The sequence below is a fragment of the Coloeus monedula genome, assembly GCF_965178545.1.
Source record: "Coloeus monedula genome assembly, chromosome: 2".
NCBI lineage: Eukaryota > Metazoa > Chordata > Aves > Passeriformes > Corvidae > Coloeus > Coloeus monedula.
In genome coordinates, this window is record NC_138782.1 from 43,350,052 (window position 1) to 43,376,047 (window position 25,996).

The 25,996-nt window shown below is 39.6% G+C and overlaps 1 protein-coding gene across 2 annotated transcripts; it reads right to left on the bottom strand.

The window, feature by feature from the left end:
- Nucleotides 1–363: 363 nt before the first annotated feature.
- Nucleotides 364–25,846, bottom strand: RNASET2 (ribonuclease T2). 2 transcript variants are annotated; one of them, XM_082302284.1, is made up of 10 exons: nt 25,730–25,846; nt 21,364–21,468; nt 18,775–18,841; nt 13,650–13,705; nt 12,580–12,637; nt 11,684–11,754; nt 8,893–9,006; nt 6,595–6,640; nt 6,306–6,380; nt 364–4,109 (listed from the first exon to the last, which is right to left on the bottom strand). In XM_082302284.1, the coding sequence occupies exons 2-10, from the start codon at nt 21,450–21,452 to the stop codon at nt 3,918–3,920; spliced, it is 768 nt and encodes a 255-aa protein (XP_082158410.1). In that variant the 5' UTR covers nt 21,453–21,468; nt 25,730–25,846; the 3' UTR covers nt 364–3,917. The 2 variants fall into 2 exon arrangements, with proteins under 2 accessions (XP_082158410.1, XP_082158411.1); XM_082302285.1 differs by lacking the exon at nt 25,730–25,846 and adding an exon at nt 25,496–25,720.
- Nucleotides 25,847–25,996: the final 150 nt, after the last annotated feature.

Genomic DNA, 25,996 nt, shown 5'->3' on the forward strand with positions numbered 1-25,996 from the left:
TTCCAATCTCCTATTCTGCCCCACCATAGACTTGGCTGACGCTGGGCTCCTGTGCAGCTGAGAAAGGCTCAGGACACAAAGAGACCAAAAAACAAGACAGAGAAACGAACCAGCCCAGGCACCAGGAAGAGGGGCTGTCCTTGAAAAAGGAACACACCCCCATGCTCTAATCTACATGCCTAGGGATGCTCAAGCATTTTGCATGAGAGAGCACATGGACAAAGGGTATAAACAAGCTATGTCCCTTTGTGGAGTTGACTAGTGTTTTAAACCACCAAGACTGCACACACATCTCTGCTGGAATTTAGTTAGTTTATTCAATGATGTAGAAAAGAACACAGGACCCATCATCCCCAGGCTGTGCTGAATTTTCAAGGCTGACAGAATTTATATGGCATAAAGAAGTGAGTGACACTTTTCAGAACTGAATTTTATGGCTCCCTATATACCTTTGTTTACTTATTGTATTTAAACTGCCTTAATCCAACACTTGAAATTGTTAAACATTCTGATGGAAAGCAACTGACAAGGCTCACAACTGGCTGTGAGCCATTGCTAGAGAGAACACAAAGGGTGGACATGATCTTTCATCTAAAGTGGTGATAGCATTCATTCACCTGCTCTCCTAGCTGCCCACATACAGACCTTAACGCATCCCTTAAATGTATCACTTAAAACTTCATCATGTCTTGGCACATCTCTGTATAAAAATCAGCCAGTAGCTTTTAAAAGACATTTGAATCTTCCTAGAAGTTAGGCAGGTGGGCTTGCCAAAACACACGCAACGGTAATCATATATATACGGTTTTATTGATACTACTGAAAAATTCACTATAGAAAATTTAAATATTTAATGTGGAGTAAAAACTACATGGGTGTGGTTTTTTAAGGCAAACACAGTACTTCAGGTATGTCCCTTTAAATGGGACTTCAGAGTATGTGAGGTTACTTTAGCCAACCTTTACTTTTTCTCAGTCAATTTTTACTCAGTTGCAGCCTGCATGTTTTATCCCTCCCTCATTCTGGATTATGTTATTTTCTTCTCAAAGTTTTAAAACTTATCAGCTCCTTCACATTTCTTTTATTTGAAAATGAGGTTGAAATATGCATGGAAGCATATCTACTCTGCTGCAGAGTTTGGTGATGTATGACTCTTGTGTGTATCTGCTGACTCCCTTTGGCAAGAGACAAGAGCTCCCTTTGAGCTTCTCACTGTGAGGGCTGTTAGTGTCTGTGTCATCTGCTTGTAAAGTTTGTACTTATAGTTACTGGCTTTTCTTAAATGAATGCATTACACTTCAACTGCAGAGAACTCACACTCATATATATTTTACCTCCCTAGGCATTATTTGGCATGATAAGATATATTTCAATATATTTTAATATATTTAATATCATTTACCCTTCAACTAAAAAAAAAATTAGAACACTGATTTGATCTTCCATTAAGGTTATCACACAGAAACATACAGGATCAACTAGGTTGGAAAAAACCTTTGAGATCATTGATTCCAACCTACAACCTAACACCACCTTGTCAACTAGACCACGGCACCAACTGCCACATCCAGTCTTTTCTTAAACACCTCCAGGGACAGTGACTCCATCATCTCCCTGGGTAGCCAGTGCCCAATCACCCTTTCTGTGAAGAACTTCTTGATAATGTCCAACCTAAACCTCCCCATGTGCAGCTTAAGCCTGCATCCTCTTGTGCTGTCGCTGTTGCCTGGGAGAAGAGACCAACCCCACCTGGCTGCAATCTCCTTTCAGGCAGTTGTAGAGAGTGACAAGATCTCCCCTGACCCTCCTTTTCTCCAGGCTAAACAACCCCAGCTCCCTCAGCCTCTCCTCATATAACGTGTTCCAGACCCTTTATCAGCCTTTTTGCCCTTCTCTGGACTGACTCTAGCATCTCAACATCCTTCCTAAACTGAAGGGCCCAGAACTGGACACAGCATTTGAGGCATGGCCTCAACAGTGCTGAGTAGAGTGGGACAACCACTTCCCTGGTCCTGCTGGCCACACTACTGTTGATACAGGCCAGGATGCCATTGACCTTCTTGGCCACCCACGCACACAATGGCTCATGTTCAGCTGCTGCCAATCAGTATCCCTGAATCCCTTTCTGCCTGGCCACTGTCCAGCCACTCTGTCCCCAACATGTAGTGCTGCAGGGGGTTGTTGTGACCAAAGTGCAGGAACCAGCACTTGGTCTTTTTAAATCTCCTATCGCTGGATTTGGCCCATCAATCCAGCCTGTCCAGGTCCCTCTGCAGAGCCCTCCTATCCCCCAGCAGAGTGACACTCACCCTCTGCAACTTGGTGTCATCTGCAAAGTTGCAGATGGTGGACTCAACCCCTTCATCCAGATCACCCATAAGCAGGACTGGGCCCAACAGAGATACCTGGGGGACACCACTGGAGACTGGCTGCCAACTGGATGCAGCAACCATCATCACCACTCTCTGGGCCCAGTTGTCCAGCCAGTTCTTAACCGAGTGAAGAGTGCACCTGTCCAAGCCATGGGTTGCCACCTTTTCCCAGGTGTATGCTGTGGGAGATGGTGCCAAAGGCCTTGCTGAAGTCCAGGAAGACAACATCCCCATCCGTCCCCACATCTACCAGGTGGGTCACCTGGTCATAAAAGGAGATCAGGTTGGTCAGACAGGACCTGCCCCTCCTAAATCCATGCTGGCTGGGTCTGATCCCTCATCTGTCTTGTAGATGCCGTGTGATGGCACTCAAGAGGACAATGCAATATGTCTTTGCAAGAACCAGTGCTACAATTCATTGCTTCCAAGTTTTTGTTTCTAATACTGCATTTCATGTTTTCATAGTAATATTATTCTAACAAACAGATGGCACCTTGAGCCACAACTGTCTTTCTTTGAAACACAATTTGAGACACACAGATCAACAGAGAACTGTGGGGAAGTTGTCATCAAAATTTGGTTCCCTCTGGAAACATCCAACTTTGTGGCATATCACTAAACATTATGGGGTAGAGATGCACTATTGCCAACATCTGTACCTTTTACTGAAAATCCTGTAGTATTTATTGTTTCATCTATAAAAAGCTGTTTCTTGAAACAAAGTGATTACGTGACTATCTTGTTTTCATATAAAAGTGCAGATGCACATGCAGTAATGCTGAATGCTCAAATATAACTAAAAATTAATAACAACATATTTCTAGGGCCTAACATTCTCCTACACTAACATGTAAGCTCTAGCATTGGTTGTTCCTCAAGACTGCATGGAGCTACTGCCACAAAAATAATCAAAGAACAGGTAAGGCTACAAATACAGTCTCCCTGGGATCTATTAGGTAGAGGAGCCCAAACTTGAAGAGCATTATTCCTTCACTAAGAAGTTATGCAGAAGTTGTCTTTGGTCCACCGTGATCCCTCAGTGAGGAAAGGTTCAACACCTCAGAGGACATGATCTCTGTTCTGCACTTGTGGAGAGCAATTATGTGAGGCAGTGGGTAATACATCTGGGAATAGACCACACAGGTCTCAAGAGTTCTTTTTGTTTACAGTGTTTTCTTCTCAAGAAATTGTCGTCTCACCTCAGAGAGACGATCATCCTTTCAATACGAAGAATTACTTAATTTCCCTGACTCACTGGTAAAAACCAAAAAGCAGCCGAAGTGGCAGACTTAACTGCATGTCAAACTGAAAAGTCACAGTTGTCTTTTGAACACTGATTCAAACCATAAGCAAGCCAAAAAATCCAGACCAAGCTGTAGATCAGATGCTGATCCCATCATGTGGACCACTTTCCTTTAATAGCAAAAGAACTTTGTTTTCCAGCAGAAATCTTCACTGTAGGCCTGTGATAGGGACAGGGGCTTGTGATATTACATGAGTTTGGGTTTTGTTGCTGTTTAAAAAGTTTTTCGCAATCTTATGGCTTCATTTGTGACCTTGGACCTCTGAAGGATAATAGGTTGGGAGAGTATCATTGCAGACTGACAGCTCTTCAGTTCCAAGCTTCAAGTGAGCCTGCGCTGGGTTGGATTCACCCTTTGGCGCCGTGCAGTTTATCAGTTGCAGTTCTTTGGTGAAGCAGAATTCAATCTGGCCAATTGTTTGTGCTTTTTCGCCCTAGAAACATGAAGGGTAAGATCAGCCTCATGCAGAGAAGAAAATACATCAATTCTTCAGCTATATTGCCCTAGCTATAGAATACAGTTGTGATTATTTGTGCATTTACCAGATGAAAAATGCAAATAAAAGTACAAGAGGCATCCAGTCTGCACATACTCAGTACCAATCTGGGGAATTTCTAACTACTAAGCCTCGTTATGAAATGCTGTGACACATTATCCTGGCCTTTACTCATCGGCACAGTGCACAGAAGCTGTTCAACAATGATGAGCTCGGGCTGAACTCTGTGAATATTGAAGGGTACATGTGACCAGAAAGACACTTTTCACCAACTCTTCATAGCCAGGCAGGAATAGAGGCAAATAAAATTCTCCATAAATGAGAAATTTTATAATAGCTTTTACAAAAAAGACTACAGAACCAAGTTGTCAGAAGGAGAAATGTTATTTTTGGACTAGGCTAGGAAGAAAAACTTCTCACCATGAAAAAAGCAGGCAGGCATGGGGGCCTCTCATGTGGCAAAAAAGATTACAGGAAAATGCCCCCAAATGCTCAGGTCTAACAAAATGTGGAAAAAAATTGGTTTTGAAACATTTAAGCAGGACAAAAAGATACATACAAGGCAAAAGTAACTGTGGTGAGGGTTTTTTTGTTTGTTTGGAGTTTGTGTTGTTGGGGGGGGGGGTTGTTTGTTTTGGGGTTTTTTTATGTTTTGGGGTTTTTTTAAAGAAATTTAAGAACAGAGAGTGTGTTTAACACATTTCAAATATCAAAGTACCTCCATCATGCATTACAGGCATGGATGAGGCTAGAACTCTGAAAAAGGCCTATCCTTAAATAACTGAGATGTAGTTTTTCATTTCTATTACCTAATACCTTCAGCTGTTAAGTACTGGAGACCCAAGCTATAAATTAGTTTCATATAATTGGAGCAGTATCCCAAGTGTACTAAAAGCAATGGCAGAACTACAGCAAACAGAGCTAGAAACTGCAGTTCGTGTTAGTCTGCATTTCTTTAATGTCAAAAGGTGGATCACTGTACAACCCACATTCAACTAATACTCCTTTGTTCCTTAAAGTAACTTATAAACACATTCTAAAAATATTGTAACCTATAGACCTTTTTTCATGTTAAACATATGAATACAGAAACCTCAGAGCATTACTAAAGCAAATGAGTTGACAACATACTCCAATAGCAACTGTATCTTAGCAAGTTTTCATAAATTGTCGCCTGTGTATGGGCAATAACTCTGCCAAGTGTTTTGTAGTAAATCACCTTTAACAAGCTGAGATTAAAAGGAACCACTTACAAGAGTGAAAGCTAACCTTGTGGGTTCTGTTTTTTACTTTATTTTCTATACGTGCAGAGTAACCTAGGTGAAAAAAGGAAAGAAAGAACTCTGCAATCTACATATGTAATTGTTCAGAATATTATTTTGTTCCTTCAAAGGCACTTTTGGTTCAGATATGGTGACCTATACTTTACAGCACATTGTCTCTGTGTACCACCTTCTCTACTGCATCATGATGCACAGCACAATCGTTGGCAAGGAAAAGTAAAAAGAAATGGAAATCTGAGACATGATCAGCTCAAAAGGAAAGACTACACTGACCCTGAACCACAGTGAAGCTCAAAATGTCTTTTAGTACCTCTTTAGGTATGGGCTTTCTGGAATAATCTCAGAGACAAGCTTCTGAGCTGCTTTATTTCAGAAGGATTCTGTTCACTGAGTAACGTCTTCATACAGAACACAAGAGCCATACTCAGTGAAGGGAAGGCTCCTGCTGACAGCCACACCCTCACCAAGGCTGACAGTCACTGGCTCCATTCAGCTCACTCTTGTTGGCTTTAGTCATTTGCCATGCAGCAATTAAATTTTAACAGGCACAGTGGAAAGTGCTCAGCTACAGCAATACCTCTGGCATGGTGGTTACAGCATTCGTGCAAGAGATACAGGTTTAAATCCTTTAAGACAAAGACCTTTAAAACCTAAGTCCAAGAATCAAACAATATCTAAATGCAAACAGCTGTATACACAAGGAACACCTAGACCTAAGTTTCACCATACTGAAGATTTTTCACTCTATTTTTGTTTTATTTTTGATAAAAAGCGCTCTTTAGAAATAAAAAAAAAATGTTGGTTTTTTGTTTGTTTTTTTTCCATTTTGGGAAGTTAGGGGAGTTTTTACCTCTTCTGGAGGAAGGCATTGGATCTTCGGTGTTACACCATAAAAACTTGTAAGAGCTTCCTTTATAGCAGTCATCTGAAAAAGTAAAAAGCTTATAGAGATTAATAGGTCACGAGTACATCTTCCAACAGCTGCCACACTGGTTAAGCTCTCAAAAACTTTTATAAAAAGCACAACCTTAAAGAACTAAACAGTTTTTAAAAGCTCATTTGTTCTACAGAAATTAGTTGACTCCTACTGAAAAAGGGTGCATGAACATGATTCTGTTTTATAAAAGATTGCCTCTTACCTTGTAATATGAACTGCTTGGCTTTATCCCAGCTTTCAAGAGACAACTGAAATAAAGATAACACATTTTTCCATGTTTCTTATATGCAAACATACCTTCATAATCATTAGGTAAAACAGACAATCTTAAGAACCTGTCAAGCATTACAGTGATGGGAGCAAGGGCAACTTGTCATCCATTCTTAGCCAGCCTAGGAAAGGCCATTTTCTGAAAGGCCACTTCCCATCTAACTTGGCAGGGTCAGGAAGAACCCTTTCCCGCACCTTCATCTGAGGAGCTGGAATAGTTCAGTCTTCAGACACAGCTAGGGGAAAGGCAGTATCAGAGTGCTCTGCTCATTGCCAGGTAGGGCATGCAGTTTAATTGCTTCCTTTCCCCTGCCTTGAGACATTCCCCTGTGCTCCAGCTGCTGCAGAGGGCACAGGAGCAGACTTGTGAGGGTGCTCTAGGCACCCTCATATTCAAACACTGGATGGGCTTCCTGTGGTGGGAGGCACACAGCACACCGGGAGAGGGATACAGCATGTCAGTCTGGATCACCATTACTGGCAGGGCAGAAACTTTTCCTAACAAATATGGTTTTGAAGTGGAAAAGTTGGTCACATGAGAGAAATGAGGCTCAAGAACCTCTAGCCTGTGTACCCCTTTCTTTAGGTTCAGTCCTGAGAGGAGTCCACATGTCCACGCTTACAAGACTCAGGACCTAACACGTGATGAGCCTGAGAGTCCCAGCTTCTTCTGTAAGAAGTGGGAATAGTCAGCATCCTGCAGGATTTAATCCATAAATGCTGATAATGCTCAACCCTTCCCTTCCAAGGTCATTTTTGGCACAAGGAAGATTCTATCCAGCTGACTGAAGGACAATCTGCTTTTCATTGTCATTTTACACAGGATATAAGGAGGCAAACAAAAGAGATGACGTTCTGTTAATTCTTACAGAACTCTGCATGATGTCCTCTTTTTAATAATTTGCTTTTTGGAAACAATTTTTTTAATCACTGTCATTTTTTCCCATTCAAGTATAAGTGATATACAGTGAGAATACTGGCAGTCTTTTTTTTCAGTAAAGATAAAATTAATTATATTCATTTTCACAATAGATAATAAGCTTTGAGCAATTCATTTCAACATGCTTCAGTTATCTATTCTTTTGCAGTGTTGCACACGCTGATACAGGCTCACATCATCGGTCACTGTGCCATCTGTAAATGTTTTAGTCACACCATCACAGCTACTTAGGCAATTGACTTAGACATTATTAATTTTAACATTGCATATGACATGCACAAACACTGTGTGTAGAAAAATCTGCTACAGTTTTAAAAGGCATCTACAAAACTGAGGTGGGAGGGAAGAAGAACTTATTTCCTTTGTGCATATGCAAAATAAATGACACTTTGTCTAGGAGACTGCTTAGACAGAACACTGGCAGAGCATAAACAGAATGGGGCTGGTTTGGGGTTTCTTTGGGGGTGTTTTATGGAGTTTTTTTAAAGGTATGTTTCTTGGTACAAAACTATTTCCTCTCTTAGACACTGTCCTCTTATACAGACAGACAATTTATGGTCAACAAATCTAATGGTCAAACATCCTCTCACCCACACCAAGCACTGATCAGGAAAGGACTCTAACCTTCTGGCATTCACCTATAGCCAGAAGCATGCAGACAGTGCTCGGACAAGCCACAACAGTCTCATCAAGATTTTGAATCTGACATGGCCAGTGCTTTGGAACCATGAGGAGAAGTCAGCCCTTAGGACAAAGCAAGAGTGTCACACTGGAGTTGTTAGAAAGGACAGCAGAGGACTGCCTGCAGCAACTGAACACCACCCTTCATAACCTCCTCTCTTGCTGTTGCCTCTCAGCCTTTTTCCCAGGATGTTCTGCATGATTTTGCCTGCAGCTTGTCTTTTCCTCCGAGCAGAGCACTGTTTTAAAAACAAGTGTTTGGGGCTCAGTATGACTCAGCAGTTTGGGGGTTTTGTCCCTTGATTTAGAACATTACAGGTACCATAGCTCTTGGTATCAAGATACAGCCTGCAGAGCTTCTCAAAAATTTACTTGCTCATACTGTCTAAATGATGCTGTTAAGGATGCTGCTGGCTTACCTGACTGAAGTGACCAGAGACTGCTTCTCAGGGTAACAACTCTTCCTCTGAACTTCAGTACAAAAAATAATTTACACTAATACTCATTTCCTCTCTACAATCAGATTTTTAGACTTTCATTTTAGGCTAGATTTGAAACTTTTAGAAACTGTTCGGAATAAAAGGCAGATCATCAAGTTTATTTACATACCCATTGAGATCAACATGCTGGTAGAGTTCTAAGGCTTTACCAAAGTACTTTTTCTGAGAATTAAGGGCCTCAAGTGTGGCTGCACAAGTGCCATGTTTGTCCCACTCATGTTTCCTATAGGAGAAAAGCAAAATGAAAATTTTAGAACACATTATTTGCAAATATATGTGCTGTACAAGCTAGCCATTACACTTAAGTATCTGAAAGGCTACACTTGTGGAGTAGGACACTGCACCCAAATTTACTGCACATGTAAAAAGTAAACCCAATCAAGATCACTCCCACCATTTCGGTTACAGCAACATCTATACATTCATGAAGTAAACATATATCATGCTCTTATGATCTCTCAGTGTATTTACATGGAGATCAGAGGTCAGAATGCAAAGAATTTGCCTAGAAAACTACCATCTCTAAGCTTTTGGAAGTTTTAGTGGAACCTTTCGTGTTAAATGCACTTTCAAAGCACTAATTTTTTTTCTGAATTCAAACAACTAAGCCTTATTTTGGGTGAAACAGTGAAATTGCACAAGCTACTAAGATTTTAGCATCAACTTTTATGTTCGCCTGTGGCAGAATTTTCACAGGCCTCCTCTTAAGTCTTACTTTTAATCTACCATCCCTTCTCCTATGAGCAAGGAACAGAGAGCCGAAGAAAGAAATTCTTGCAGTGTGCCGTAGACAAACTCAAACAGAACAAAAATTGGGAAAAAGACAAAAATGTTCCCATCAATTCTGAAGTCCATTGAAACATTAAGCAGTATAATCTTTAGTGACACTGTGGATGACTTTTTTTAAAAATTCTTTTCAAATTTTCACAAGCCACTTGTACTATACAGGTATCAGTTCAGCAGATGTACATAAAGATTATCTAATCACAAACTCGTGCCATCACCACAGCATCCTGTGAACTTATGATGCCTTAACTACATCATCAAAAAGCAGAAAAGAAGAACAATTATTATTCACTTGAAAGCCTGCCTTGGAATCGTCCATTCGTATTAAAAACTTCAGATTTTTCCTAAGGAATGAAAACATCTTAAAAGAATATGTTTGGATCTAGAGAAATAGTACACTACTTCTGAATAGAGAATTAATAAAGCAACTGTGGTGTCACGAGATTTGAGGCAGGGCAGAAGATGCTTTACTGTAAGATTTTCACTGTATCTTCCCAAATTCAGCCTTGTAGAGAGTTCTCATCTTGGCTGTAACATTCAATACAACTGCATGTCAAATGGATTGTTTATTGCCTGGAAGAGCCCAGTTTCCATGGGCAGATTTCTCCACAAGGGATTTTAAATTACTAATGAGAAAAGATACCACCGTTTTAAAGTCAATAGAAGCTCTTTTATGGGCAAACTTAGCAAGAGATAGGGTTAGCTTGGATCAGAAGCAGACAACAGTCAATTCCAAAGGGCTACTGAAACAGAAGTAAGCTGGAGGCAAGGGACTGCACATAGGATGATAATTTTAATTTAGAGAATGTATGCATGCATGTGTGTAAAACTAACGGTGAAGTGCTTGTCTTTTGAAGGCTTTCAGTAGTATTTGTATTTAAACATCCTGCTCTTCCTAAAAAGGCGGCAGAAATAGAGGGCTAAAGATCTGCTGGCATTCAAGAAGCCTATGATTGCTACCATGGAACTGCTACTGGAGTGGTTTGGTGCAGTCTGCACTGACAGTGCCCGTGCACCATCATCTGCAGCAAGCCAAGAATGCACCAGGCCCAAGTGTTTTAATCACTCCTGTGAGCTTCCAGGGTGGACAGAGACTTTAGTCTCCACAAAATACTTACTGAGACTTTAAGATGATATTCCTCACAGTTTTACTTTATTTAGCAGCACAGCCATGCAAAATAAACAAATAAATGAAAAGATACTGAAAACAGCTACCAATGGTCCTGAAGGCCTTCATCCTTCTGCACCTCTTGCACCCACAAGCTTGGTGGTAGCATAGAGCTGCTGTCAGTAACTTCACTGAACAGAGAAGCTGCTACCATGACAGAGAGCATTCTATTTCTCTATTTCCTCTTCTATGAGGAAGCCCAAAAGGAAAGCTCTCTCAAGGCCAGCAACACAGTGAAACTAGCTAGGGAAAGAGACCTGGAAGTTGCTCTTGCAGCTAGCTGTGACATCCCAGGAGTGCTACTGCTATTCAGATTTAATGTGTCAACAGCAGCTGTTTCTCCTCCCTGGGGACAAAGGAAGGAAACACTCTCTCACTAAGTTTCATTTCTCTAAAACTTCTGCCATAGCCCTGTCTTCAACAGCTGTATTTTACAAGAGGACAGATTTATACTGTAAATGAGACTAGCAAGACACACTGCTTTGTGGCTACAAATATTGCTGCTAGCAAGAATTTTTCTTGCTTCTTTCCAGTCCCGTGAGATACTTTTCTCTCTCACAGAAGATATTTGTAGAGTTCTATAAACCATGAACACTTGCGACCTTGCAGAGGCTTGTTTATAGCACAGTAGAAAAATATTTTGACAATGGATGTTTTAGGATTTTAGCCAATCACCCCAAGGGATAGCTGATCCTTTGACCAATTAGACTATGAAGAAAAAAGTCTATAAAAGAGTCGTAAAATAATTAAATAAATCAATCTTGCTGCACAGTTCCTGCCCGTTGGATCTCTCTTCTCCTCCCTGCCACTGGGGGACGCTATGATACTGCTTCAGTGGCCTCCTGGACACTTCCTCTCATGCAAAACATCTCACCCGAAGATCTACTCAGAAGGACTTTTCATAAAATAATATCCAAAATGCTTTTCAGAGCTTTTTTGTACTCACCAGAACTGGGTGCGATTCAGAGATGAATGAAGCACATCCGGCCAGTAGTGTCTCATGTCTGACATCAGATCCTAAAAATACCACAATTAATAAATGTACCCACAGCATTGAAAAGGTATTTCTTAGACAATCTACATATATTGATACATTTTCTACAACTGAAGCCTCATCTTTCAGTGTCTGTAACTGAAACATTTAGCTGAAGAAAAATAAAAAGTCTTTTCCCCCCACATTCTGAAAATGCTGTTGTTGGAGGTAACAGGTACACCCACCTAAATATCTGAGCATACTGACACACTGACTCAAAGCAAAACTTTCCTTCAGCTGTCCCTGCAGAAGTTGTTCAATCATGCAGCTTTTCACATTTGTTGGCTCAAGTCTCTTATCCCTGGTTACAACACGTAAATGAATTTTGTTGAAATTAATACGTTGGGGTTTTCGAAGTAGAAAAAGAACAAAAAAGGACTAATGCTCTAGTAGAAAACACACAGAAAGCAGTACACTGAACTCTTACTTGCTTTGTTCTGATTTTGCAGCAGAAAATGTGAAGAGAGAGCACAGACTGACTGAATCTTCTTCTTTTCACAGGTACTTTTTTGCCACTGCAGATCCAGCACTTATGTGCTGGTGGACCTCTATATTTTTTTTAAGGAGGATGTAGCTGAATGAGCCAAACTGCAGGTTTACAAAATCAAGTAGGTACAGCTGCTAATGATCACAAGGACTGCAACTTCAAGTGGTACCAGAAGCACTTAGAGAATTCCTGGAGTCCTTAAAAAACCATACTTCTCAGTAAACATTAAGACTGATATTATAAACTGCAGATTTTTCATTTAGGATGTGCAAAAGTAATTGCACTTAGCTCTGCTTGGTATGCCTGGTTTTGTTTTAAATACCTTGATCTCGGTGACATTGAAATGCCATGTCCTGTTACAGTCTTCAGCTCTGTCAGGCCTAGGGAAGCAAAATAAAATTGAAACAAAGATGTCTCCTAACTCAGTAATGGTAACTAACATAAGCCTGAATTTTAAATATGCAGGATTATAGCTGGAGATTTTACTTAAAAATGTAGGTAAACCATCAGAATCTACAGTGGTTTAGAAGTAAAACCTTCAAGATGTTAATTATGGCCAAAAGATTTCTCATGAAGATTCAGAAGATGGCCAAAAGATTTTTTCATTATTTCTTTGTTTAGCCCTTTGGTCCCTTTCGTTCTATGTAGAAATCATATGGGTGTGGCAACGATTTAGAAGAGTCTTGCACATGATGTCACTGGTGCCATCAATGGCACTGACCTCCTAAATTGCTGCACCATCTGACATTTCTGCAAGTATCACCGAGACACTCACTGGGAATCCATACAGAATGCTGTTCACTTTTCCAGGAGGCATAGCTTAAACTTCTGTACTGATTTTAACCTGTATTTGTCAGGAAAAATTTTGAATTGTTGTCATTTGACACCAATTCCAGTAAGTTGATTCCTTTTAAGCAAATTAGTTTTTCCTGTACTTTTGCAGTATTTGTGTGGAGATAAGATACTTAAAGCCACAAGCAGTCATGAGATATTAACAAATTATTTTTACTCAGACAAAAAAAAAAAGAAGGGAAACTATAGTTCCCTTTCTGCTTAAGACTGTTTCTGATCTTATGAGGAGATTTATAAATAAAATGCTTATGTGGCCAGAGGATTTTAAGAGTTCAAAGAGTCATGAGATACAGAAGTGTACTTCAGTTTTACGTCAAACCATAGGGTTTTAATTTTGTTTAAAGGAATGATAAGGACAGATTAAGATCTCCAAAAAACCCTACAAAAAACAACAAAACAAACAAAAACACAAAAAAACCCTCAAAAAAAACCCAGCCCAACCAACCAACCCCCACCCAACAAAACCAAATCACTAAACATCCAGGTACAAAATTTGCTTTTTCCTTTCCAAGTTGAAATAAAAACACTCTATGATCATACCACAATCCATGGATTGTCCAGTACTTTGGAGGGTCATGACAATCATTAGCATTCATCTGTGGGAAACAAAACCACAGAATATTTGTTGCATGTGTCCAGGAATAAAGGTTTAAAGGGAAAAGTAAAACCTCATTTGCTGATAGCCCTAGGTCCTACTGTGACATGCTAATTTTTACTTGCCAAATCAGGAGCTGATCAACTCATTACTTAAAGCTGTCATGGATTATGCCACTTAGTGACCCACTGGCATTAAAATTTTGAAGCAGATCAAGTGAATACTGGGACATTCTGAACAGACAGTGTAAAAAGAAGACAGAAGGACAGGTTCTGAGGTAACAGGAAGTAGCCTGATCCATGCTAAATGAACAGAGCTTTATCTGCATTTATAACATTCCAGGTGGAAGCTCTCTGTATTTCTCTCCTCACCACATCGTTTCAAGGAGTGCAGAGCCATTAAAATAAAAACATGCAAAACAAACTGTAATATTAGACAAGTACACAACCCTCTTTAAGCATAGAGGAGTAGTTTTATCACTGTATTAAAAGTGAAAAAGAAGAGATGAAATATATTGCTTATTCCAAGTAAAACTGACATATGTTTTAAGGATTTTGACTTGAGGGACAAAAGAATGGAGAGAAAAAGAAAGACTAAACATCTTCCCACAAAAACAAAAGCTTCCCACAAAAACAGAGCTTTCAATAAAAACTGTTGATAATACAGGAGAAATAGCCTACACATTAATTATTGTTTAGAGCAGAGACATATCCCTGAAAAGAACAAACCAAAAAAACCCATGTCACACATCACAGAACACTATTACTGTATTTTTCCCTGATTATTGTTCTTAGCAATTAGAGCTCTTTCAAGTAAACACTTTTTGCCATTAACTAACAACCTCCTCAGACATTCTTTTCCCATAATAATAGCTTTCCTTTTCGGTTCTGCATTCTGTCTTAATTATGCCACAATGCCTTTTGTGTGCTGCCAGAGCAAGACCAGAGAGTAGAGAAGAGCAGAGACAGGTCTGTAATCTCACTAATTGCCTTCCACATGCCACAGGCCAGTGACAGCAAATCTGCAAGTTCTGCAAGACTTTCTTGTTCTGTGTCAGTTTCCTTCCTCTCCTCTCTTGCCACCAACAATACAAGCAATTACACCCAGCAACAGCTTTTTTTCCTGAAAGGAGTATTTTGAAAAAACACACACTGCAAATACCTAAACAATATTGCTCCTGTCACGACACTAGCTTTGTAGAGCTGGACGGGTTTGGCTATCTAGCCCAAAGCACAGCAAATTAATAGTCAACAGCTTGCTCAAGTGAGGTGGCAACAAAAACAGTGCAATTGTGCTCCTTATTCAATCTTTAACTGCAGTTCTCAGACATGCTAATGGAACACCCAGAGCATTTTAAATTCGGAATCAGTTCTCCCCTATCACGGCACTGACCTTCCTAGCAGTTTCTTCTATATGTTTCATCAGACTCTTGGTGTTACCCTGCATGCTGGCAGAACTGAGAGGTCAATGCAACCTACAACATATTAGCTCACACTCTGCATGCTTTGGCCAGCTTCATTCAACCTCCTTTTTAATTCCAGCCTTGGTATCTTTCCAATGTTCATTTTAAATCAACATTATAAAAAATGCAAATGCTGGTCTGCAAAGCTGGGTACCCCTGCTTGCAAAAACACTTCTTCTCAGCCTTCCTGTTTACCACAGACTGATTGCTGGAGGATTAATTCAACCTCAGGCAACCATTGACTTGAAACAGAGGTATAAATACTTATTTTCAAGTGCGCACTGGACCCCAGAAAGCACTATATACCTAGATCATTTGAAAAAGCAGCATTGTCTTCTCCTGTTTTAAAGCTATCTGATAATCAATCCAAACGAACCATATAAAACTGAGCAAAGTGCCGTGAGGCTGTAGAGCACCCACCGTGCTGAGAGGGAATGCTACAGCAGAGGGATTAGCCTATTTGTAACAGCAAGACATTGCACAAACAGCATGTGCCAGAAGCATGGAGGCTTTTATCATCTCTGAAATGCCTAAAAGTGAAATACCATCAACCTGTCACAGAAGTAGTTACTTGTAGATCTGCCCAAGATACAAATCCCTTAGTACAGCAGCTGGTAAATGTGAGAGAGTATTGCTACTGGATCACATACAGATACACCAAGCTGAAATAAAACACCAGCTTCTGGGAAGTGAAATATTTAATCCTGCTCTTCCTTCCCAGCACCTTGCTTAAGTAGGCCATCTCTTTAATTAAGATAAAGTGCAAGTTGTTTTGTAATGAAACATGGCAACTGCTAAGAAAAATCCTTGCTTTTCAAACTGCGGAGAGAGTTCATCTCTTCAACTGCTTCCCCTCAAACAGTGTGCAGTTACGCCCCTTCCTCCTTATCCCCACCCCTTGGGTAAAACAAATGAATAAACGAACCAAACTGATAACGTTGCTGAAAAAAACTGGGAGGCAAATAAAACAAACTTATTTCTTATTGAACGCCTCTAGCAGGAGCTGATAAGCTAAAACCTTTCACAAGTTTATCCTTACAGAATATAAAGACCCACAAAACCATCTAAACCAGACCTTATTCACAGAAAACTTGTAAAAGTTTTAGACATGTTATCTTACGAGTTACATAGACATTTGGAAAAACATTTATTTTGTTCCAGAACTAGCAAGAGTTGAAATTAATTTGACACACCTGGCTTAGTATAGAAAAGAAACATCAAAGAATCAAGCAAAGATCAAAGAACTTTTTGATCTAATGCTAGATCACAATAGTGTACTGCCCTCACTTTAGTCACTTTAATTCTTTCTGAATTATGTGACTACTTCTATTTTTACCAAAAAAAGAAGGAAAAACAGTGTTTCTATTCCTCATTTAAGCCTTTGCTACAAAATTACTGCCAAAGCCTGAACTTAGGAAAATTTTTTATCTCATATTTAAAAAAAAAAAAAAAAAAAAAAAAAAAAAAATCTGTTGCTTAACACGACATTCAAACTTGAATTACTCTATTCTATTGTCCTTTTCTTGACTCTTTCCTTTGATCAGCACATATGTGCAGTAAAAGGCAGATGACAGCAGGTACCATTTCCTCATTGTCCTTCCCATTCCTAAAAGAGAAGGAACTGAATAATTTACAAACTTCCACTAGGTTTTCCACATTTCACACACACACATACACACACAAAAAAAAAAAAAAACAACCACACAGAAAATTTTATCTTTTTGCAATCTCCAGGATGCAAAAGCTGAAATAATAGTTCTCCTTTTAAGTTATTGAATAACAGATCTTTACAACTCCATAAAAAGGGAGTAGGAAAGTCCCTCTTCTTGCCCTTGAGATGCTCATAAGTCACATTGATTTGTAACTGAAAAGTGTGGCATGAATTAGCCACAGGCACAAGTTTTTATGGGAACATGAAATTCATAGTCACTTGGGGTCTGAATTCAGCTCACATATCTTTGCATAAGACATAGTCACCTTAGGTCAATTATATGGTACTGGAATTTCTAATCACATTACGAGGAAGAACATCTCTCTTCCTCCTTCACCCTTTTCACTACAGTAGTCAGTAACTAGGTCCTGGGGTGATCACTGCTTCCATGATACTACTTTATTCTAATGGGTTAGTTTGGAAGACACGATTACAAAACACCTTTCCAATTTAATTGCACTGATCACACTCAGTACCAGCTGAACACTTACTGTTTAAAGCCCAGGAAGAGCTGGGAGAGATGTGTTCTCAAATTTCTGGCATGCTAATCTGTGCCCTCCAAATTTTAAAGTAGGCCTTTCGGGCCTTCAAAAGCCTGAAAAACTTTTCAAGCAGAGATATGCAAAACAGGTAGGAATTCAGATGCAGCTCATCCACACACCTCTCAAGAACACTTTATGTACAAAAGAGTCTATAATCAGATTCTTTTACACAGCAGGCATAAACTAAGAAGTACTTCCAGAAAAAAAAGTATCTCAAAGCTTTTTTCCATAAATGATATCATGACTTTGGCTGCTTTCTTTTACACAGCTTTTTCCTTCCAACATCATGTCAACAGTTTTAAACTGAATAATAACATTAAAAATATTTACGCTCTGAAAAAAAACAGTTATCATATATAAATACACCAAACATTCAGAAGAATCTACCTACTTAAAAGCACTTAAATGAATTCCTGAGTTTAGGAACTCCTCTTATGTAAAACAAGAAAGCTGTTAGAGGAGTACAGTTGAGATCTTCTTTCTTCATATGACTGAATGATGGGAAACTAGGAAAAAAAGTCACTTAATATGATTTTCATCTCCCTTTTTCTTCACTTCTTTGAATGAATCTGTCCACCTCTTACTACAGAAGATCAATAGAAATCAATAAAGTGTAAGGATGCCTACATTTTCTGATGCTCAACACCTTCAATTACTCATTACAACTTCATTAGAAGGTTATGAAAGTCATTTGTCAATTTATCAATTGCACTACCCTGGAACTCAGAGAAGGAACCAGCATAAATATACAGTGGGAAAACTGGTTTGTAGGGGTTTGTTCAGGTAACAGCAATAGTACACCTCTTAGCTGTGCTTTGACAGACCTGTGTCAGAAGGTTGGGTTCATTTTGGGTTCACATCCCTCAAATACAGCAAAAAATGCAGAAATACTCAGAAATGCCTGCCACACCTTTATAGCTCTCTTTCCTGACTGAATCTGTATTTGACGACATCATAGAAATACTGGAGCCAATATTACAAAGATAAAATCTTATTGTGCAGCAGATAGTTCAGGTACTGATCTGTTGTTAGCCAAACAAAGCAGGTAAGTCTTCCTACAGAGTCTGATGAAAGTCTGGGATTAAGTTTACAACTAACAAGATGTCATAAATTCTGTAACAAGCTTAGTGTACAGTATGCCCTACACTGACTATCTGTAACACACCACAATCTTGCCCTGTTATGACTGCTCTGGAGTGTAGGGGAAGTAGCAAAAGTTGCATCAAGATCAGCAAAAGCCTTTATAAAGGCATAAATAACATTAAATAGTTAATGGGCTTTATTCAATCGGTTTTCACATGCTTATTATCCAATGCTACCTTTGTTAGGATAAAAGAGAAACACAAAAATCTCACCTTACATACAGTCACTGGCCAATGATGAGCAAAATACAGCTTTTTCCAGGGATGAGGGTGGTTGTCACTGGAGAGAGACAGACATTTATTTTTCCTCAAGCATTTTCAAAAGAAGAACACCTTCAGGCACACATTCCAAACACAAACTAACAAGTCACAGAGAAACAACATATTTGGAAACCTGCTAATACCCCCTATTGTTAAACAAATTCTCCTTCTAGCACCCTATCTCCATGTGCTTTCCATTTCTTAAGGATGGAAAAAACCACATTGTTGTGTTTTATATTTAGGAGAGCACTTACTAGCACGCTTTTAAAACAATAATTTTTTTTAAACGTCTTTTAATTTTTTAAGAATTTCTTTGTTTAGGATGTTAAGAATCTTCTAATTCTTCTTGATAGGCACATTATCTTAAAAAAAAAAAAAAAGCATACAACCTTCTTGGAACTGTAACTACTCTTCTAAAAAAGAAAGACTACAACCACTCTCAAACTATGTAGTTTCCACTGCAGGAGATGCAATTGGATCTTGCAAGTGTCTCCAAACTTTTTGATTAAAAAAAAAATTCAGAATAAAAAGTAAAGTACAAATTACAAATCTCAAAAATTCTGACTTTCTCAGTTTATAGGAATTTAATTCAAACAGTACATTTTAAAATGCTTACTAAAAATTAATTAATTTTTAAACATTTAATAAGTGATCAAACTGTGACAAAATCTTCAGGTTACCTACAGAAGAATTTGAGTATTCCATATTTTACAAGAACATGCCTGTTTCAAAGCCTCTAAGAATAAGAGATCTATAACTCACAGACACACCAGTACTATCATATACCTATGCAGAGGGGAAAAGAAACAACTCAAAAATTTTTTCAAGAAGTGTTGGAAGCCTGTATCACATCACTTCTATAGAGGCCTTTTCCAACAGTTTGGAGCAGACTTACTCTGGTTAAAGTAGATGTAAATAAAAACCCGTTGCATCAGACAATACAGCAGATATATTTAGCTATTAAGCAACCAGACAAAGTGATTAAATAGAATAGCAAATGGAAAAAAATAAACAGAATTGTAAATTATTTAAACTGACAACATTATGTGCAGAACTGTCAAAATAAATTGTTACTCTCTGGAAGCTAATAGCCACTTGTCAGTCATTAGTTCTTGCCAGAGGACATAGTACCAAAAGAAAAAAAAAAAAAAGGAATAAAAGACAAAGCCAATTCTTCTCAACCTGAGGACAACCTAGGGATGCTTCTGTGTTTTATCATGTCTCCATTTTTTCCTCTAGTCTTTCTACGTTGCAATGGCCCCATTTTCTCTTAAGCATTTACATGTATCTGTGGTTTTCTATATAATTTAGGAGAATAGCTCTGGAACTTACCAGCATAATCACAATGAAAACTATTAACACTTTTATATGGGTCTTTACTGTTGCTGTAGAAATCTGAATAGAGGAATTACCCTATATTGCAGAGCAGTTAATTTCCTTGGTTTTAAAAAGTCCTTGCTTAGAAAAGATCTTTCATTAGATTTTTCATTCGATCTATGGTCTGTATTTGAAATAGCAGCTGAACTTCTGCAATGTCTGTCATGCCAAAAGGTGTTCTCCTAGAACACACTTTTTGGCTAAGGATAGGTCAGAAAACTGTACATACTAAACAAAGCAAGTTAAGCTCAGAACTGGAATCCAAGGAAATCCATTTTCAATACCTATGCAGCTTCAGAGATATCTCCCCTTCTTTGGGCCTGAGTTATCCTGCTCTGTGAAGCTCAGGAATGTGCCTCTAGAGCTGACTCTTTTGCCAAGATGGCCAAGACAGAGCCCAAATCCTGGGGATTGAAGAAACATCAGCAGTGTCTAAACTACCAATCAGCTGCAAAGTAGGCACTGAAAGAAGTTCAGCACTGAACTGAGCACCCTTAACCATTCTCTTGCCAAAGCACTGAAAGGAAGCAGAAAAGTTTATTTCCTCATACAATGCAATAAGAATTTCAGCTTTGTCCACAGAAGGGTGTGATTTGGGGTGTGGTTTCTCTCATGGCCTATTGGTATTGAAGCCCAGATTTTGCCAAGGTACAACAACTGCCAAAAGGTTGTGCAGCAATCTGATACAGCCTCAGTTGGGATGTCATGAAAAAGAATTTTATATGGTCAGAACTGAGAAAATAGCAAGGAAAAATAAGACTAAAAAGTAAACAACACAGCAGTTGGTACAGTTCATGCCACAGGGATGACTCCAGATTTATTGCTCTGTGTCTCAAAATAATTTTCAATTTTTGTCATTACTACATCACAACTCTAAATGATTCATCTACAGCAAGATTAGAAAAGTTTTAAGGGCAACAAAAGGAATTTAAGCTTCCCCTCTTTCTTCATGCTGATACATTAATAAACATAAAGGTTGTCTCAGGCATGATCCTTGCTCCTCCAGTTAATGTAGATGCCTGATAATAATTAGTATTCTTCCCTTCCTAAGGAAAGAATAACACATCAAAAATAGTACATAATAACAAATTTATATTAGAAGTTAAACCATTCTGATCTGCACTTAATGAGTTGTCAGATGTTTCATTTTAAAGCACAACTTACCTTTGAGTAAATGTATCTGAAGTACACCAGCAACATAGTGCCATGGAAAGCCAACCCAGAGTCCAATAGTGCAGCTTTGCAGGCTTCATTTTGTTATCCAAATAGCTGTAAAAAGGTGTTGAGTAAGAAATATGTTACCTATCCAACACATTTAAATGTTAGAATGCAGAAAAACACTACTACGTCAAAAATAGCAGGTAATGGTAACTCTAGATTAGATTTACAACCATGAGTAAAATGAGGATCTCTTTGAGGGCTGTGCATGATTCCCCAGCTTGTATGGTAATTTTCATAAACTAATGGCATCAAGGATGAAATGACCATTTCCTATTTTTTCTTGCACAAGGTCCCAACAGAGCCACCTTCCAATTAACAGAGATACATAAATCTTCTACACAACTATACTTTATATTACTGAAGACCCTACTTGTGGTCAGCTCAAATGCCCAAAGGGATTCATTAAAGAAACTTTCAACTTAACATTGAATATTTGTGTTGGATTGGCCAAGGCTAGTATTAGAAACTCACAGCAAGCCAAGTATGATGTCCAAAGATGAAATTCTGTCTAAATGCTAGTCAACTACTGAACTGGTATTTAAAAAAAATGCTGCTAAAACCAGATGAGTTTCTGTTCTTGTTATAAACCTGAGATAGCCTCTATGAAACCATGCACAATTTGCCTAATACCTCATGGACCTTAGAAGTCAGGGGAAAAAAACCAAATGATCTTAACCTTCACCAATAGAAAGACTTTCACTTGGCACAGGTCAAAAAACCCAACTGCCTCCTGTATCCACCAGCCACTTCGCAGCATTTCAAATGCTACCTCCTAGAAACAGGTGTACATCCATGTATTTATATGCAAGATATTAAAGCCTCACCAAACCTACTTCCCAACTTTCTCAAAATGAGAACCCTACACTGCAAGACTCTGCATGTAACCTAGGTGACCTTTCTAAGATCCCTCACTACACAAGTCATATCCTTTTTTTCTATGAAGGTTTTTTTAATGGATAAATACAGCCTGTTTTGACACCAGATTCAGCCACTAAAGCTAACTTAAGAAAACTCGGTGTACTTCTGATTCACAGCTCATTATAAAGAAGAGCCCATTTTCCCGCAGTTATTATGTGGCTCTGCACCCAGCGTGCAGAATCCCACAGTTCCGCAAACGCTGTGCCAGAGATGAAGCACAAAGGAGGGAGCCTCCCTGCTTGCAAAACGTGTGGGGATTTCAAAACTTGTGAGGGGCTTGGGCAACAACAGTAACCATTAACCAGCTAAATTTATCACAAGGTCTTGCTAAATTGTGAGGAAGCTAACATCTTTAAGACATTCTTCTATTTCATACATTAATGCCTCTCTAATTTGTAATGGACACATTATCAAGGTATTTGGCCTAACAGAAGACATAGTAAGATAAATATTAGTTGCCAACTGTCAATTTCCTGATCTAGTTTCTTAAAAAACACCTGAAGGAATTTCACTCACCAGGCAAAATAATGAAACTTGTATAGAAAAGCAAACAATAATGTAGAACTAATCTTTAGCAAAAGCTGGCTAAAGCAAGACATGTGCTGTATTAAAGAAATTGATATATTCATACAGTGTATAAAAAAAGTCACAGATCGTAATTAACTGCTGGATATTCAATTTCCCCACAAGTTCTGCACCTTAAGTGATCTCAAGCCTCATCATTTGAGTAACAGGAATTAATGATGTGAGATTCTGCCTTACAGATCTGCTTAATGATTTCATCTTCTATTATTTTCAACTGAAAACTAACCAAGCAAGACTACTTTTCTGCATGAAAAACTATCTACCCAAGACAAAACATTGAGAGATGTAGAGAGTATAAGATTCATGGAAAATTCTGCCCTACCTATAAAAAGCAGTAAGTACCACTTAAAAGATAGTAATGTCACACATCACCAAAAAAAAAGCTGCACTCTACAAAGGTGTGCAAGAAACACTTTAAGTAAGTAGATTATGAAAGAAAAATAACCCAGCAAGCATTACAGCATTTCTTTTGATGTAAGTTGGTAGGCAGAAAGAAACTTTTTTTTTCAGGGACCAAGTTGCCAAAAAAGCATAAAGGCAATTATCTCCTTTCTCACTGGACTCTTACATTTGATTAAGTAATGACCAGGAACAGAGGGAGCTTCAAAAAGTGCTGCTATCAGAACAGAAGAAGGTGCTGATTAATTCTACGTATTGTTGTGAACTCTGGAACCAGAACATAGGGACAACAAAGACACTGAGCAGATTTGAAAGTCACCAATCTGTAACTTATACTTTTTTCCACTGATAAACAATACATAAACTCTCTCTAAGGTATTAGCTCCGAAGGTAACACTGCACCTATCACAGCACAATCATGACAGACTGATTTATTCAAGCTGACCTTTTATTTGTCTGTGACATTGATGGTGGAGGGTAAAAAGTGCATCAATCTCACCTTAAGAGCACCTAAATGATGCGGATTTGAGGAAATACACATCCAAATGAAAACTGTGTTAACAACGAAGATGTATAAAGCACATTAATTTTTAATAAAAATTGCTTCAGTTTACTAAAAATTACACTAAAATACTAATTTCACAAATACAAGAAAGAATAGATTTAACAAATCCTACACCAACTCTTCTGTAATAAGAAACAGGGATTTCATATTATGAAAGTTAGTTTTAAAAAAGGTCATGATGTTCCAAAAGACTTCATAATGTAAAAAACTTAAAACTTCAAATGAAACCTGCAGACATACATAAAATTATTATTTGAAACTAGGCTGTCAATTCATTTTCATTATAGATAAAATTCCGAAGTGTAAGAACAGCTTTGGGTTGACTTTTCGTTTACTATACCTAGAAAAGGAATGCAAAACACGTCTCTGTGTGTGTTTCCGTGTATGTGTTAGTAACCCGGTCAGGACAAGGTCACTTTCAGTTATGTTAGCATTGTCCCCAGCTGTTTTCAAAATTACCTACTCAGGCTTATCAAAGACTTGGGAGAACTTGTAATAAATACTGAGGAAATCCTCCTTTAACACATTCACTACAGTTTGAATTCTAATATACCATCTTGAGGGTACTGCTGATGTATCACATGCTTCTTTTGGACATTAGCAATTAGTCACCTCTATTTTATTCCCTTATTGTATTTTTTTGCTTTTAACAATTAGCTTGACTAGCAAATCCCTCATTAATATTAAATTTCCTGCTCTGCAGTTAAGTTCAGCAGGTAGAAACAGAAGAGAAGATGCTGCAGAAGAGCACTCAAGCATCAGCAGGAAATACCCATGGTTATGACATAGCATGCACGCAGCTAAATGCTGGCAACAATGCCCAGAAATAACATTTAGGACTGTTAGCCTGGCATCTAAAGACACGAAAATGAACACCCAAGGCTTTGGTAGTATCCCAAACAAGTCAGCACGCACTGCCTCTGCCACAACGAGTCAGACAAGCCAAGTCACAACACTGTATGCCAGAACGATTGTAACAACACTCTTAGCTCCGGAAGCTTTGACCTCTGCAGTCCACTCCCAGCTAACCATTCATCCCAAGCCCGAGTGCTGGCCCGAGTAACTGCAAAAAGTTCTTTGAAGCCTTTTCATAGGCAGTACTCACACCCACCGCCACAGCACGATTTTAGCAGTACCTCTCTCAGAGCGTTCAATGCAGAACTCGCCGCCGAGGCTGAGCGGTGTCGGGCTGAGCCCGGCGAGAGCAAGTGCTGCGCTCAGCTCCGCTGACTTCCCGGGGGAGAGCCGAGCACGGCGGCACCCCGCCCTCCTCGCACACCAACCAACACACGGCTCTACTCTTAGCACCGATTTAACTCCGTAACACCAGAAAGCCTTTACTCCAGATAAACAATCATTACAGAGGCGTCTCCATAAACTGTAAAGACTGCAAATCACCCAAGCACCGGAAGCGGGAAGCCTCCAGGCGACAAGAGGAAGCCAAAGCTCATGTCAAGTGTAAAACAAAACAACTATTAACAGTTCTCCCACCACTGGAAAATGCTGCCATTTATTTGGGTGACTTTCGATTTGCTACTCATGGAATTTAAGGCATAAAAAAGTGAAAGCTAATACGATTTGAGCCCGTCCCAGGCCTGCAAGTCCCACCTTTGCACTTGGCGCAACTGAGAATCTCAGTGGCAGAGAGCCACTCTCCCAAGCAGAAAAGCCTACTCAGAAACACGTCGGGCGGGCCGAACCGCAGCTCCCTCCTGCCCAGCTGCCAATGCAGGAGCGCAGCCACCCGGCGGGCAAGGAGCGGGAAGAGGGAACAAAGGGAGGCCGGAGCAGGGAAACTCTCAAATCCGACCTCCACTGCCTCGGGTTCAGACCTCACCGCACCTCAGCACGCTGCACACACCCGCCGGCCCGCGCTACCTTCCTCGCTCTCCTCCGGCGCTATCCGCAGGAGCTACCCCGCGCCGCCCCTCTCTCCAGGGCCGCGCACGGCCCCGCCTCGGAGGGCGGGCAGCGGGGCCGCGCACCGCCCCTCACCGCAGCGGCTGCCCGCGGCCTGCCGAGGCGCTGGCAGCTGCTGCGGACCCACGGGCCCGGGGCTTGGGGGCGGCGGCGCCCCGCGGCATCCCCACTGCGTCCCTGGAGCATCCC